Consider the following 17,560-nt stretch of genomic DNA (forward strand, 5'->3'; position numbering starts at 1 on the left):
AGGAGGAATAGAAATTATTCAGAGAATTTCAGGAAATCTGAATGTTGCAAAACAGTTGAGAACTGTCTCGCTGATCTCTGCTCTGCCAAAGAGCACAGGCTCTTGCAGGGCTGGGCACTTAGCAGGGGTTTTACTGTTTAACCCCAAGACTCAGAACCCAGAAGTTTCATTGGCTTTCTGCAAGACTGATGCTTGTTTTTTTTTTTAGTTTCTTTCCCCTTAACAAAATATTTAAAGGCATAACTTTTTGTGTGTTTTGGTACCTAAAATGAGGAAATGAAGTCATAATATTTAAGCTCCTAGAAAATTGGGCTCGAGGGGACAGTGCCATGGAAAAGCATTTGTTATTTCTTGGATTTTTGGGAGAGTCCACATGAGGGCTAGGGCCTCCGATGCCTGTCATTCATTATACAAATCTCTAACAAAAAGATGGCTTCTACCCAAAAAGTCCAAAATTTGATCTATAATACACAAAACAATTTTGTAGGAAGCTATAACTTTTTTTTTCATCTGGCAGAAACCTCTGGTGGACAAGAGTTAATGTACATTAGTGGTTTCCTGGGTCCTGATGACTGTAAGTTACGCTGACGTGTGTTTTAACATTAATAATCCTTAGTATTATTTTAGTGAACATCTATTAAATTTAGTTATTATGTATTAAAAAGCAGACTGAAAGCACTGACATTTTAAGGAAGCCCAAATTAATGGTTTGAAAGGTTTCACGAATTTATCAGATGAATAAAAATCTAAAAAAAAATAAATCCATTTATGAAAAATGACAGCTTTGATTTCTGCAAATCCATAGATACTGTATTTAAGGATCTCATTTAGGTTGTGGTTTGTGAAAGCGTTTATGGATTATTGACATTTCCAATCTCTGTAACTTCACAGTGAGATTAATTAGGAAGTGATAATTTGGGGAATGCGTTATATGAGGCCCCTGTAACACAAGGTACTTACAGAGCACCTTTGTTTATGGATGCCTGGGTATTATATGAAAAATATAATTTGGAAACGGAGCAAGTATTCCTCCCTTTTATTAAATAAAGGATTAGCACTTTATTTGCTGTGAAATGCAAGCATTTCTGCTGTGCAATAAGTCATGATTGTCCAGCATTCTCCTGGAAAAACTGGCTGCTCATGGCTTGGATGGCTGGACTGTTTCCTGGGTAAAAAACTGGGTGGCCAGGCCCGAAGGGTCATTGTCAGTGGAGTTAAATCCATTTGGTGGCTGGTCACAGGTGGTGTTCCCCAGGGTTCAGTGTCAGGACCAGTTTTGTTTAACATTTTCATCAATGATCTTGATGAGGGGATCAAGTGCAACCTCAGTACATGTGCAGACAGCACCAAGTTGGGTGGGAGTGTTGATCTGCTTGAGGGTTGGAAGGCTCTGCAGAGGGATCTGTATGGGCTAAATTGGTGGGCCACGTCCAACTGTATGGCATCCAACACGGCCAAGTGCCGGGTGGTACACCTGGGTCCTAACAACCCCATGGGACGGGACAGGCATGAGGAAGAGCAGCTGGAAAAAGTTTAAAACTTAGCTTGCAGAACAGTTTTGGTCTGGAGGAGAAATGCAGTAGGGAGGCTCAAAGCTGTGTGGGGTTCTTTCATAACAGAAATTGGCAGCTGTGAGAAGGTTAATTAACAGCAATAATTGATAAGAATAATCTATTCATTCCTCTGGCTGGAGACTGGAAGTCTGTGTGCTTTACATTCAAGTGTCAAGTTGCTCTTGGACTGCTAAGGCAGGTAACGTTAATGGGGCCTGTTCCCCCAGGGGAGATCCCCCAGGTAAAGCAGTGGCAGGGCACAAAGCACAATCTGTTATGTATTTATTTACTGTACCTTGCTAAAGGAACCTGACATTGTTCTTGCTCTGAAAAGTAAAGGAAATGATTTCTAGTAAACCTGTCATGTTGAGGGCAAAGTAAAAAAAAAATTAAAAAAAAAAAAAAGGAGAGAAAAGAAAAGTGGTAAAATGGAATCAGGTGGCAAAAATGGGAAGGTGGCAACAGTACATACTGTATTTGCAAAATAGTTTCAGAAAACCTAATTCCTCCATTCTCTCTGATTGCTCCTGAGCCTAGACCCAAGAGAGCTTCTCTGGCTGCACGTTACAAAATTTTCACATGAAAAGCTCATAAAATAAATGCTTCACGGGGGCAAACAGGCCAGGAGCTAAGGGGTCAGCTTGGTGAGGAGGGAGGCTTGTGTCTTCCGTAGCGGGAACAGTTGCACTGAAGGGACAGAGACCAAAGACCAACCTGCTATGTACCGTATTGCTGTTGCTTTTCCTTTCCCAAAAGTCCAAATGTCAGCCAGCCTTCTGCTGGGTGCAGCTTGCTGCAGTGCCTGTGACTGTTTTTGCTCATTATTAGGGTGTTTAGGGTGCAGCAGCCACCCTGCTGTGCTACAGTGGGACCCCAGGCTTTCATATAAGGATGACAGAAATGGTCTGACGTGCTTCGGTTTGCATGTGTGCTGCAGGGAGTGAGCTCTGAGCTTAGCTATGTGGTCTCCTTTGTCATTTTAATTACGTGTCAGGAGAACAAAACAAAACAAGGACTGGTATTTGCGCAGTGTTTTGAACTTTAGGTTGCCAAAACAGCTTGTGTCATATAGATGCTGAGCTATCTATCTCTCTGACTGTTCTTTTGGTAAACCATACGTTGTGGCTTGTGTGTTTTTAAGTACAAAATAATGAACAGTAACATATTTCCATTCTCTGGGTTTAGAGGTGTTTACTTCAGATCTGCTGCTGCAAAGGTCAGCTTTCCTGTAACTCTGCTACCTGATTAGGATCTGTCTATGTAACATCCATGTTTCCTGGTGGCACCAGGAGCTTGAAGTAGAGTAGAGCACCAGGAGCTTGATGAAGAATGGTACTGTCCTCTTCAGCCTTTCCAGCTGGGTGCTGAGGTAGGGAACTGGCGAGAAGATGATGACCCTCCTGCAAGGTGCATGCCCCAGTTGTGTTGCCTATGGTCTGTTGGCTGACGTATTTCCTTGGGAACCTCAACCACTTTTATAAATTGTAGGGATTGGGAAGAGAAACCACTCAGGACCGTGTGTGCTCTATTACTATTAGCATCACCGGGAATACATCCTACCCAGCAGCAGATTTTCCTGTAGCCTGGAGTTTCTCTAGCACTGACTGCTGGGTCCTGTCATCAACGACCCGCCACGCTGAACATGCTGTGAATCTGATGCTGTTATCATTTGTGTATTGCCTAATTGCCTAGACTACTGCTTTCTGTTGTGATAGCTAAAAGGGAGTTTATTGACATGTGCTTTGGTGGACTGAATTTTGAACAAGTCTCTTGTTTAACAGTCTTTTGGTATAGAAACACCAAGAATCCTGCACCCAGATGCGTCTTCAAAAAGGAAGAGCATCTTCATCTCTGAGCAAGTTCTCCCTGGGCATGCTTTGGGGTACCTTGCTAGGTTTGCAGGTTCCCGACCATATTTCTCTGACCCACTGAAAGGCGTGTGTGTGCTGGGGAGAGCCATGTAAATTGGGAAAGCTGTCTCTGGGTGCTGTAGGAAAGCCCTCAAGTCAAAGGCTGAGAGAGTTGTGGCTGTTCTGCTGTTGGTCCAAGGAGCTTGGAGTCTAGGGGTTAGAAAAAGAAAAGGCTGGAAATCCCAAGACCATCCTTGTACGAGGAGCCCTGGCACGAGGCAGCTTCCAGATTTCATTTTTATCACATTAGAGGGAGCTCAGTGCTTGAGCCTGGTGCAGCAGACTTCAGGGACAAATGGTGTGACAGTCACCACCTCGCACTATGGGTCATGTGTCGGGAAGGCACAAAACCAGCACTGTGCCTTCTGGTGATAGTTTTCCCCAGTTTGTTTCCTACTGCCATCACCACTTCTTGGCTTCACCTCCCCGTGCATCTGCTCAAGCTGGTTGGTGGGGGCAAGATAACAGCAATTAGTCAAATCTGGCATGGAGCACCCTCAGAACAGCTGAAATGCTGCATCTTATACCACTAAGGTCAGCCTCAAAAAACTGTTTTAGAAGTCCTTCAATTTCATCATTAATTATGTGTTTAATGCTGAGTGTCTGTATATTAAGTTTGACCTGGGAAGGACAGCAACAGGGATTGGATTTCGCTTACTCTGCTGTTACACATCTGTCCTGAAGAAGACAGGTGGCAAAGTACAGGGCACAACTTTTTATTTACTTTTGCAATTGCATATAACATCCCCCCTACTCGGATCATTTTTTTCCAGGAGTTTTGTGCTCATGTTGTGGGTTTGAAGTAGTGCCAGGGAGAGAGAGCTCTCTGCAGGACCCTACTGATGCCACAGTGTGCTTGTGCCTTGTAGAGTTGAGTGCAACTCAACGTGGTGGTAAGAAAATGAGCAGTTAATGTTGTTCAAGTGTTAATTGTGCCGGAAATTAAGAGCGTGTTTTCAGAGCCTCTATACCCAGCAGCACGAAGAGTATTTAATTAATTTGTTTGTGTGATTTCTCTGAATGGGTGGCAGGGAATCTGCCTGATTGCTCGGCTCTGGGCTCAGCAGGGGCAGGCTGCAGCAGCTGACAGTCACACGTTGGGCTTGGTTTCTCTCCCATCTGAAGAAATGGGTGAAAATCAGGGCGCGTGGAAAGTCTTGTAACTTCCCCCAGCCTCACCGAGGGGTTCTTGATTTCCTTCCAGCCTCTCATGCTGTGGAAGCCAAAGGCACCGGCCTGCAAGCAGCATAGGAAATCAAGGTGAAATACCCTTGTTGTGTTCAAACGAATGTTGCCGTCAGTAGTAGAAGCAGAAGGTCTCACTGAAAGAGAAATAACTGTGTGTACACATTTTTTTCTTAGATCCCTGTAGGGGAAGATGAGGTGCCTCCTGTACTTTTAAATGCTACAAACTGGCACTTCTAATGTATTTTGGCATTGCAGAGGTGTAAAACGGACTGTAATCAGACAAAATTCAAAAAATCCTGTCAATGCTGTGTACAAACAGATTTGCAGTGGTATTTTGCATAAATGAGGTGATAATCAGACCCTAATTCAACCCTTCCTTTTGATATAATTCAATGAGGTAAGCCCTCCAAGCTTTCCTTGCAACCTGTTTGAATAACAGAATGTTGTCCCAGTATAAGCAGAGGAGTTAGTGGCATTTAAAAGCGTAGTCTTAAATCAGAAAGTATTTATTCAGGATGCATGCAACGGAAAGCACCAAAAGCACCGTTCAGGAGCTCATCAAAACAGGCACCGTGTCTGGGATTGTAACAGAACTGGCTATGGCACTGACCACTAACAACACGCACAAGCTTTTCGGGATAAGGGTAATCAATGCTTCAGGTCACTCAACTGGTCGTGAATATATTATATCCTGCAGAAGCTTCCCTTTTCATACTTCAGGATATTGCTCGGTTGTTGGAGTGCATTGCAAAAGCTTTTGCTCATTGTGAAACATAAATTACAACCATCTACGCTGCCAGAGGTACAGCATCCCATTAGACCAGAAGAATTGGTGTTGCGTGAAGGCATATATTTGGACGTCTGTCATTACTTTCTTGCTTTTGCAAGGGATATTTGGTGTTTTTATTAATACCTTATTAACTGTGCCCAGCCACAGCCTGGGACAGGAAGAGCAATTGCTTTGTGAGTTTCTCCAGTCGCTGGGTCCGGTGCCTTTTAGTTCTGCTGGCTTTTTCCCTTGCAAAATCAGGTACTTGCACTGAAATGTGTTGTCTCTGCTCACTAGAGCCCTGACAGCCACATGGGGAAAACATTTACCTTTAACCTCAACCTGTTACAAGGTAGAAAACAGTCTGAATCAAAGCCCAGGTAAAAAAGACTGCTTAAGCTTGGAAAAATGTTCGTTTTGGGAGCTTCTGTTATATAGCTGGCTCTGGACACGCGCCTCTGCACATGGTGAAGTGCAGATCCACACGTCTAGCCAATGCATTTGCAGTCTTATCCTGAAATCATTGAGCCTGTTGATCTTCCATTTAGCCTGCAGTTTCCCATCCAAATGAACGAGACTTTTAAATGCAGAGGGTTTGCAATCCCAGCACTGGAGGACAGTCATTTGGCAAATGTCTCCGTCTGGAAGGGGCCAGAGTGAGCTCTGCACAAGCGAAAACAAAGCATGTGTGCATACCTTTGCATTCCTGTCTCGCTTCTCTGAACAGAGATCTCTCAGCTGTCAAAACTGTACTGTTTTACTGGCAAGTTCTCACTTCTCCTTTGGTGATATTTTATGGGGTCTGTCTTCTCCTATACCTTCAGGGAAGAGGCCCTGCAGAACCAGCAAACCCAAGGAAGGGGAGTGCGGAAGCTGTTTGGGGGCCTCACCCTGCCATATTCTTGGTTTTCTTTTCAGAAAAGTGCTGTGCGCACTGACACACACAACACATCGCAACTGGTAAACGCAGGAGCGATATCCTGACATTTCAGTATATTGCCATGTGGTTTTCTGTGTACCACTTGAAGGAGAGGCAGGTGCACAGAAAACAGCGCTGCTCCTTTGTTAGGGCTGTGCCTCATTTTCCAGGTTCTACCCTCCTCTGAAGAAATAGTTTTGTTTTGTTTTGTTTTGTTTTCCAGAGATTTGGCCATTTGGCTTGTTCTGTAGGCTGCCCAACTCAGCCCTGTGATTGCTGTGCACTGCTGTCTTGGCATGGCTCGTGAGCCAGCACGGGCCAAGCTCACGATACAGGGATCCAACCAGAGCACCAGCTCTTTGCTGACACTATGGCAGCATCCTGCCCTGCAGACAGCCAAGCATGGGGCAAAGGCAGGCAGGACCCTCAACCCCCTGGGATGCACCTAGCTGCTGCTGCAGCCAGAAGAAGGGGTTGGTGCCACAACCACGGGGGGGGGGGGGGGGGGGGTTCAGATGACAGCCCCCAGAGCCTCTCACAGGAGGCTGTTAGATACAGAAAGCGAGCATTTAGAGATTAGTAAGTGCACTGCATATATTTATTCTGACTGCAAGGGGCTTTGTCCAAAGGGACACAGCCTCTTCTGCAGCATTATTATGCATGGTGAATAATTCACATAAAAACATTCTGCAAGATGTGGGGTTGGGCTTTTTAAAGAGCGCTTAGATATTTTTAACTTGTTATCATTATCAGTCTTCAGACTCTTACTGACAATCATGTAAGTATTACAATATTTAAAATGTGTGGGTTTTTTTTCCAAGTCCTCCTAAGCTTGTTTCTCTGAGACATGGGACAATATTCTGCAAATGTCTACCAATGGGCTTCATTTGACTCTCATAAGCTCTCTATTAGTGTCATAAGGGAATATTCTTCTGCTTAATAAAGTAGGCATCTCTATTTTACAGGTTTTTGGCTAAATATATGAGGTTGTATATTTTATAATGTTTCTCCTTGGACGAGTTCATTCTATATATAAATCTGGATCACTTGTATTTCAGAGTATGGGTATTTCATTTTGTTCTATGAACGTAGTCCAAGGCTGCTGACAAGGTATCTCAGAAAGTTCAGGGGGTTTGGTATGTCCCAAGTATTGTTTTTTTTCCTCTTAAAATACTTGTAAAGTTAAAATATGCCTGTATTTTGATCAGCTTGTCTGCATATTATTCAGTGTATATGGGCAGAAGGGCTTTAAATATATATATATATATAAAATGTTCACATAATGTAGTAGTATCTAAAGTAAATTATTAAATCTTCCTTTTCATATGAAAGAGGTAAAGAAAAGTACCTGGCCAATACAGTACCATTAATCTATTCTCTTTTCTCCTTTCTCTCTTTACTTCTCTCTCTACAATAGAAGTGGAACAAAAAGGTAATTAAATACCTTTCAAATTATATATATATATTACTTATGTATAGGCTAAGTTATTTAACAGTTTAACGTTTTAGTTGAAATACTTTGTCATTAATTCTCACTACTTTTTTGTTAAAGTTTATTTAGTCTCTCTGCTGCTCAACTTCACGAGATAACTCATTTTTGCTGAAAAGTTTTACCAGTACCACTTCCTTTCATTAAATTTCTATTCAAAGGTTTAGATAATTCCCTTTTCTCCTGACCCGAAGAATTTGGAAAGCATGTGTACATACGTATGTGCATAAGTATATCTAATTACGCTGCAAAAGCCTTTTAGAAATGGCACCCCTTTATCAGCTCCATGGGGTGGTTACCAAGACTCCAGTAGAGCAATATGCTTTTACACCAGCTGCTAAATCTGATTTTCCTCCTGTTTCGCTCTCCAGAGGATATTATCAATTTCTGAATTTTCAGAAATAATTGGTTAAACTCCAAGCAGGGAGTACAAATGTGGGATCCCATCTGCTAGCCCTGTGCTACCATAATCCCGTGGTGGGATGGCTCCTCATGGCTCCCCACCGCCTATCTCATCATGGTGGTTATTCAAGCTCATGAAGATCAGCATTACAAACAACCAACATATATTCTCCCCCTGAAGCACATGCAGCCCCTCCAGGTTGGAAGGGTGCTTATGTGGATGGTGAGGGCCAAGCGAGCCTGTTTTGCTCCGCAGCATCCCTCACCCACCGCTTTTGTCTCCCCGCGCAGCCGGTTGGGCTGTTGGCCTTTCCATGATGCCAACATCTGCCCAGAGCTTCCTCCCATGCCTTGGCCACGAGCCAGTCCCCCGCATCCCCCCAGAAGTCTGAGCAGCAAAGCACCCTGGTTAGTCCCACTGCTCCTCTGTGCTCCTCTCATGTAACAATAGAAGGTATATGTTCTTAAGTTTGAATTACTACTATATTTAACAGGACATTTTTTAACTGATTAAAATCTAGACCTTGGGTTCCTCTCCAGTGAACTTGATGCTTTTCCTTCTTTCCTTTCTTTCTTTGTTCCTTCGTTCCTTCTTTTCTTCCTCCCTTCCTTTCTTCCCTCCTTCCTTCCTTTCTTCCTTCCTTCCTTCTTTCTTTCCTTTTCCTTTCAGCATTCATACATCATTCATTTTCAATTGTGTGGACTGCATGTTTTGTGTGTCCTGTAGCGGCTTCAAAAACCTCATTCCTAGTTACACTACCAGTCTGTAGTTGGGTATTCCCTTCCACTCCCTTTGCTTTAAATGCTCTTCTGAGTTGCTAAGGGATTCGCCTCTGCTTTGCTATTGGTACCCTTTAAATATTTAATATCACTTGGGCTATAAGGATGGGACTTTCTTTCTTTTATTTCCATTTCTAGGCCACTCTTCAGTGGGCTGTTCAAAATAACTATGTGGAACAATTCCCCGGGAGTTTACTCCTTCACCTAGTAGGTACAGATTCACTGCAGAATGTAATCTGGAAATACAAACCCAGAAATCCTTTGGGGGCACATACTCATTTCAGAGTTTACAAAGGCGAGTGGTCCAAGTAAGTACACCTGCGAAAATAGATTTGAAAAGCAATAAGAAAATGAGCCGAAGTTGATAGAAAAAGCAGAAAAACAATCAATTTGGTGGAGCAAGTCTTGTTCTAGAGACTTGGCCGCTGGAAAGGCTGGTCTCCAGTTACAAGTCATTGCTTGTGGGTTTCCTCTGATCTCAATTGTCCTCTGCTGCAGAACTAGAGGCTGTTTCGATGTTTGGGCCGAGCACCCCCGGACTCTCATTAACTTTGTTTTTTTGTTTTAAATTCTTTTCCTCTCCAACAGTTTTTCTTTGCCCTGGATTGCTAAAAGGAGTATACCAGAGCGAACACTTATTCGAATCTGACCACCAGTCCGGTGCCTGGTGCAAAGACCCTCTGCAGGCATCTGACAAGATCTACTACATGCCCTGGACACCATACCGAACAGACACGCTGACGGAGTACTCCTCCAAGGATGACTTCATTGCCGGGAGGCCAACCACAACCTACAAACTCCCACACCGAGTGGATGGCACTGGATTTGTGGTGTATGATGGGGCTTTGTTCTTCAACAAGGAGCGAACCCGAAACATAGTCAAGTTTGACTTGCGGACAAGAATAAAAAGTGGGGAGGCGATCATAGCTAATGCAAATTACCATGACACCTCTCCCTACCGCTGGGGAGGCAAGTCTGATATAGACCTGGCCGTGGATGAGAACGGGCTGTGGGTAATCTATGCAACAGAACAAAATAATGGCAAAATAGTCATTAGCCAGTTAAACCCTTACACATTAAGGATAGAAGGGACATGGGATACTGCCTATGACAAGAGGTCAGCTTCTAACGCCTTCATGATTTGTGGGATTTTATATGTGGTGAAGTCTGTGTATGAAGATGATGACAATGAAGCCACGGGGAATAAAATAGACTACATATATAACACTGACCAAAGCAAGGATAGCATGGTGGATGTGCCCTTTCCAAACTCCTATCAGTACATTGCTGCTGTGGATTATAATCCCCGGGACAACCTCCTTTATGTATGGAACAACTATCATGTAGTGAAGTATTCCTTGGATTTTGGCCCACTGGACAGCAGAGCAGGTAAGGGTTTTGATACTGAACCAAAATATAAACTGGGTTCTCTATTTGTCCACACAAATAGGGTGTAAAATTGAAATATGCTTCTGTGTTAATGATCTGCCTGTGTTTGTAAATTTAGCCCCACCACAAGACCTATGATGGATATTCAGTCGTTAATACACGCAGAATGTATTTTTAACATCTTAGCTTGAAACAAAATAGAGAAAGGAGTGTGCTACCCATAACTAACCCAAAACAGTCTCCAAATGTCCATGTTCTTTTTCACATCACAGGAATAGTAACACTATTTTCTTCTTAATTGAATTTTGCTCCATACATAAGATGATCATCCCTTCTGCAGGAATTTTGGCAAAATGAAGCATGGAAGATGCTGTCACTGCAAACAGCATGGGGCAAATTGCCAGCTAGTTTAAATGAGTTAGTTCCATTAAGCTGGGGGAGTCTGGGCCTTTTACAGAAGCCAACAATAATTGCGCATGTGAGCGTGCACCCACAAGTGTATCTTTAGAGTCAGGAGAGGAACTGACAACAAAATCTACCAAACTGTTGGTTTGTTTCCCTTTCTTTAAAGTTGCTCTTTTGTTTTCTTTCTTCTTCTTTTTTTTTTTTTTCCCCTCCATTTCATTCAGGTCTATGTCTTAGAATACTTTCTCTAAGATAGGAATATCCAGTCCTCAGAGGATTTCCAGCTTTCTCATGTGTTTTCCGTGTCATAAATTATACTGGTAATTACTTATTTGGGTTATAGTCACTAAAGATTACCAACTTCATCATTTTGCAACTATTGTGGTTACAGTTGCTACTTGATTAGTACCATGACTTAGCCTAAATTGTGGTCAGACTTGTTTGATGGTGCAAGAATTTCCAAACTGTATTAGCTCAATATCTTTCAAATGATTACTGCTATACATAAACATATTTTAGTCAGAGTTATCAGGTATTTCTTGTGGTGGACTGTGTATTCAGAAATGCTGAAAAAGGAATGTGAAAGAAATATAATGTAAACTGTAAACTACTTGGTTAGTAACATGGTTATGCCAAAAATATTCTTTTTTGATAATAAGAAATACTAGGAAGCAGATCAGTGGATTCAAAGCTTCAGATTGCCAAAAGACGAGCAAAGAGGTTTTTGCTGCTGACCTTTTCTTTTCCTTTGTGCAGCATGTCATCCATATTAAAAAAAAAGAAAAAAGAAAGAGATGCTGAAAGAAACTGACGATACGAAAATCTGGGGAGGGGTGGAACAGAAGTAGTAAATGAGCAGTGAATTTCCAATTTTATACAAAAATGTAAGGAAGAGGAGAAAGATATCATGAAGAGGCAAATGAACAAGCCCAAGTGACTGTTAAGGGAAGAGCAAGGACCCTTTCAATGTTGTTGACCTCTGCAAGATCTCAGATGAGCAAAAAATGAAGTAATACTTTTCATTCTCCCAGCTTAATGATGAGCATGTACTTTCTGAGTGGTGGAGTGAAGCAGAGCATTTTGTGAGTTATTGGTTATCCCCAAGGACTGAAAATCAGTTGCATCCCTTCTATTTCACAGGGTTTCTCTCCTTTTCAGTGAATCATTTACAGGTATTACAGTGGACTCTCTACTACTCCGTTTTCATACGGTGACCATTTTCAGTAATAGCATCTTTAATAAAAAAGCTGTAATCAATGAAAAACTCAAATCTGCACTTTTTTGGTGAAAAAACTAAATGCCTTCACCACATCCCATTTTCCCAACGGAGTCTAAGCTGGCGAGATGTGAGGGCAGCTGAAAATCTTGTAGAGGTATGGAAATCTGTTAGGTGTAAGGCTTTGATGTATCCCCATGTCATTCTGTTTGCCCCTTTAATTTCGCTGATGTCTGGATGAGAATTTAAAACCCAACAGTGACTACAATGGAAAGCTGAGGTAGATACTGGCTTTTGATGTTGGAAAGGAGAGGGTTAAGTTGATGTCAAGGAATCTGGTAAGCATTCTCGGATGTTCCTTTCGTTCATTTTTGATAGCTTTGTAATGTGGGCATGAAGCTGAATTTTACATGCATTTCTCTTTTCTGAAAGTTGCTGGGATTTCCTGTTTGGCAGAACTGTGTTAGTATCCCATTACCTCACTGTTTTACGGGTTTACAGGACTTTTGAGAGGACTGCTCTGAAAGAAAGTGAAATTTTCGATTAGACAGCTCAAATGGGCCACGGCATTTCAAAGTGAAGAAAAATATCTTTGCAGAGGCAGTTCACTGCTCCATTACCTGCACAGCCTGATTAGTGGGAACATTATTTTGCTAGTCAGTGAAACAGAAGCACTGATTTTGAATTGGATAGGTGAGCAAACACTTGCTCGACACCAATTTCTTTTGTAGAGAGGAGCTGGTAGACCAGGTCCGTGTGATTCTTTTTTTTTTTTTTACTGAGTTCAGGATCCAATGCAACACATTTTATGGCTAATGTGAAATTTCATGCTGCATTGCTCCATATATAATACTACATATATGGCTGGATTAAACCCATCATGGCGCTTCCATCAAAGAGCAGAACAGGAGTCACTGCAACACTGGGAAAGCAGTGAAAACCCAGGACATATTTTTAATATTCTTTTATCTATTTATTCATTTTTACAAATAGTGGACTGTGAATATGTTCTCCCTCTTTCAAAATTGCCATTGTTTCTCACTTTCTGTAGAGCAAGGTAATGTTCAGAGAATGCTTTTTGCAGCTACTATCTATAGCTTTACAGTTTGAGTAACAAAATACGTAAACAATATCAGCTTAATTAGAAAATAAAAGAACGATTGTAAAATTGATGGGTCAAACAAATTGGTTGTTAAAAAACAATTAAGGGTGAAGTTTTAGAAACAGAGCTCTTAAAACCAAAGCATTGATCATAACAAGAAAAGTGATGTATTTAGCAACCAAAATAGCCAGTAACATATTTGAAACATATTTGAAATCTCTAGCATCATGCATTTCAAGGATATGTGAAATAAAAAAACAGGTGCTGGAGGGTCCAATTCACTTAGAGTCAAACATTTTTAGTCTTTTCCCAGATTGTCCAGGGAAACTGGGAGGAGGCAGAAGTCTTTTGTCTTACAGGAAAGGCAGAGATCGTATCCTCTTACTCTTCACAGTGATTAAACATTTTCTGTATGTTTTAATTAGAGGTCTATTTATTCAAGTAGGTTTGGTGCATTTGTGAGATCTTCAATGTCATAGAGCTTTTCTAACGTGTTGATTGAAAAAATGGGCTTTTACATCTCACAGAACATGTGTCAAAATGAGAAGTTTCCGTGCTTGGCTTCTGTAGCAGCTAAAGATACAAGGAAAGACAAAAAAATACTAAAATCTTAGGTGAGCTACAAAGCTGGATTCATCTGACCTAGAAGCAATTCAGGGCTCTGGATTGAATTAAACCAAGTGTTAATTTTTCTCAAAAATTGAAAACAGTGCCTTTTAAGGATTTGCCCCATTTTTTTTTTCCTTTTCCTTTTGAATTTTTGGATTTGCCTGGGATTATTTTCAGTTATCACAAAAGCAGTTTTGAAAGTAAATACTCCTGATTGCCTGCAAACCCCTATGAAACCAGTCACTTCGAGAAGTGAACCTGAAGGCAACAAAAATCTGTGAAGCATTTTTCCTTCAGCTTTTGGCCTCTAAAATTAGTCTTTTTTTTTTTTTTTTGAAGGTGTTTCTCAATAAATGCTCCTGAGTTGTTATTTTTCTTCTTTTTTTTTTCTTTTCTTGTGTAGCTGCTATTGAGTTTGCTGATTTGATGAGATAGTGGGAATAGCTATGAAAATCTAGAAGCATTTTCTGTCACATGCTTCAAGATGCTTAACCCAGAGAGTGTTCGGGTTGATGTTTTCTGTACCCCACTAGATGTGCAGAGAGGTAAACCTTCCTGTATCAACAAGAATGAAAAATTCTCTACAACCTAATCAATCTTAATATTCACCAGAGTTACCCATTTTAATCATCACCCACTTGTGATACAGTCTGCATAAACAAACTCAGGAAAATATCAACAAATCCTCCTCTCCAAAAAGCTGAGAGCTCTGATCCTGCGCTCCCTCACATCGCTGCATACAAACAAGCGCCTCGTGGCTTCTCCACAGCTCCCAGCCCAGCACCGAATGGCCAGTATCTTCCAGTGGCAGATAGGCCAGAGGAAAAGTTTTGTCTTCTAAAGGTTTGAAGTGCTGTTCCTGTGAGGGAGCTCAGGATGCCCGGTCCCTTCAGGCCAGAGGTAAAGAGCGGGGAGCCCTGTCCCATAGCTCAGCTGTGAAGAAACCCAGAGCCGAGGATTTTCTCTCAGTGGTCTTTTTGGGGCAGATGGCTGCTCAGTGCGGTGTGACACACCACCAGCACCCGCTGTGCCCACCCCGGTGCTGTACCCTGCAGGGATGGGGGCGGCTGTGCCGTGACACACACGTGTCACTGAGTGCTGTGGCACGGGGTCAGCAGCCGTAGCCACAACCCTTTTCAACCCCAACCTCCCTCTGATGGCACGGAGTGATTAAGGATCTGCCCTAAGGTAGTATTTGCAGTGCAATTTATACCAGTAACCTTTTATAAAGGCACGGTCTGTCAGGCTGCGTTCTGGCGGAGGGGTGTTTTGAAGTGGCGGAGCCTGACAGGAGGGCTTTGGTGGAGGCCAGGGGTACGTGGCCTCTCTGGGCAGGGCACGACCGTGGCTTTCTAAAGCTTCAGGCTTCCCTGCAACCCCCTCAGCAGGGCACACATAGCTCCTGTTAGTTCCCTGGGCAGCTGCAGTAAGGCCTCGAGATAAATCGGCACCAAGATAAGGACCCCTATGTGCGCGTTTGGGATCTGGGTTTTGTGGCAGCCATCTGCAGTGACACTTGGTGATGACGGAGCTCTTTGCAGGCACATGGATGGTAGAACTGGAGCGTGTGGCAGTGGGGAGAGAAGTGCTGCAATCATTGCCTGGCCGTAGCTATCTTCTGCTGGTAAAGCTCCATTTAGGCCACTAGTTATTTTCTGTGGCGGGAAAGAAAATGCAGACCTACTACTTTTGAGGAGACATTTTGTTCTTCCCATTAAGTTATGTCCAGGAGACCCTGGAAATACAATATTGGCTATTTAATGGCCGTAAGAAGTTAATAAATAAATATGCCCTATATATAAGAAAGATAGTGTCATGATATAGGACTTATAATACAGCCTCTTTGTGCTTAAGTGGCTTTCCTATATTGCATATTAACACTGTGGAGTGCCAGTCTGGTAATGAAATGTGATGTGAGCCTTCCATCCATATCTATGATATTTTAAAAACCTCAGAGGGTGCCTGTCAAACTTTTATCCTTCACGTTTGTCTTAAATATTGCAGGATGCTCTCTTGACATGTGATTGCAACCATTTTATTCGGTAAGGGTGATGTGTTTTTTTTTTTTTTTCCTAAAGCAGTTTTACAATGCAGATAAGGTGAACCCTCCGTCCTTATAATATGCTAATTAAGTGCATTTGTGTCTTGGGTAAAAGATGTGGCGGTATGGTGATGAATAAGAACTTTAAACACATATGACACCTCGTTAAAATGTAATTTTCACATCATAAATCTGAGGCCTTTACTTTGACAGCTGAGTAATGTGGATAGTGGGCAGAGGATCTTGAACGTTTCAAAGCTGTCACGTGCTAATAGGTAGCTGAGAGCAGCTTCCTGCACTGCTCGCCTTAAATGCCATACATCCTTGCCTGGGAAATGCATCAAAAGGGCTGCCGAATCTTAAACCCCACTTGTGCACAGGATATGAATTGCTATCGCTCCGAGATCCCATTGCGATAAGACATGCTTAGCATCTCTGAAGTTGAATCCAGGCTGCATTTTAAAAGGCCAGTTGAGCCTTTTCGGTGAGCAGCTTCTCCTGGCAGACAAGGACCGTTTTTAGGGAGCTGCTGAGTGTTTAATTGCAGCTTCTCCTGTGTTTTTATTTTCCAGTTGCTTTCCTCCCATCTAGGAGCATCCCTAGCTCTTTCATTCCCGTTCCTCTTCGTTGCTTACAGTGACAGCTGCTGGTTGCACAGTGTTGCTGGAGGTTTTTGGAGAGATCAGCCCTTGCTTTCAGCAACCTTTGCTAATTCATATCATGAATTGGAGTCTTGGCTTTTATCCTTCACTATTTGCACATATATGCCTGTCCCATTTATTCTATAAATATTTCAGTCCCCTTTTTGCTATTCAAGATAGAAAGACATGTCTAAGTTCTGAGGTGAGGAAAGCAGCACAGAGACTCTTCATCTTTTATAACAAAGCTGGCATCTCAACCTACATTTGTTGGACAGGCAGTACATTAAGCTTAGAAGGACAGGGGGATATTTCACCTAACTGGGATACACTGGGATCCAGAAGTGCACAAACCATGTTCGTTCACCAGTTTGAGGCCTAATCTCTCTGTTCATTTTTGTCCTGTTTATTTTTTTTCCTCTTTATAAAGCAGTGTTAGATTACAAAATAACAAAGCATCATACCACTGGACACTTTTCTAAAATTAGTGATTTCTGCGCTTTACCAAGAAAGCTGAAGTTTGAGCTCCTTCCTCTATCTTTTCAAAAAAAAAAAAAAAAAAGGAAAACTTAAAATGCAAGATTCCTCAGCTTCAAAATACTCCCTTTGTGGAGCATTTCATAAATATTAATACTGTTTGGTTAGCACAGCGGGAGTATCTTCACTGCCTCTCCAGTACGAATAAATATGTGGTTGCTCCCTTCTCCTAAATAACAACACACTTCTCTCAGTGGGTGTGGAATGGGAGGCAGCCTTACCATGCAGAGGCAGAGAAGTCCTCTTTGGGGCACCTATTTAAGCCACCCTCAGAAGATGTTACAGCAGAACTAATCCCTTGGGGAGCTAAACTGGGCTGCTGCTATATCTCTTTGGAGTTGAGTTGTCCCTGTTGCAAACCATATGGGAATTTACCATAAAATCTGCACGCAGGTCACAGCTCCTATTCCCCACAGGCTGGGACGTGCCCGTGTCCTCTTCCTGGGGGCTTACAAGCTGGAGTGCTTTGGGACTGGGCTGGTGGGCAGGCAGCATGGGTTGGCATAGAGGAAGGTCAGTGAGAAAGAAATGATTAAGCGAAACTTGACTTTCAAGCTTCAAAACAAAAGGAGGCCAGTGATTTTTGGATGTACTGCTGGAGATAGCGGGGTGG

At 42.4% G+C, this 17,560-nt stretch overlaps 2 protein-coding genes across 29 annotated transcripts in view; one reads left to right on the plus strand and one right to left on the minus strand.

Moving 5' to 3' along the window:
- Window positions 1–17,560, minus strand: part of LOC308195067 (uncharacterized protein) — a 1,623,621-nt gene that overhangs the window by 957,413 nt on the left and 648,648 nt on the right. The gene's annotated exons all lie outside the window — the stretch shown is intronic.
- ADGRL3 (adhesion G protein-coupled receptor L3) overlaps window positions 1–17,560 on the plus strand; it is a 535,523-nt gene that overhangs the window by 342,879 nt on the left and 175,084 nt on the right. For all 28 annotated transcript variants that reach the window (XM_080591834.1, XM_080591831.1, XM_080591832.1 and 25 more), the window contains one exon: window positions 9,599–10,399. In XM_080591834.1, the coding sequence (XP_080447960.1) occupies window positions 9,599–10,399 (801 nt within the window). The remainder of the gene's footprint in view (window positions 1–9,598; window positions 10,400–17,560) is intronic.

This window comes from Anser brachyrhynchus (assembly GCF_964034855.1).
Source record: "Anser brachyrhynchus genome assembly, chromosome: 4".
In the NCBI taxonomy this organism is placed as follows: domain Eukaryota; kingdom Metazoa; phylum Chordata; class Aves; order Anseriformes; family Anatidae; genus Anser; species Anser brachyrhynchus.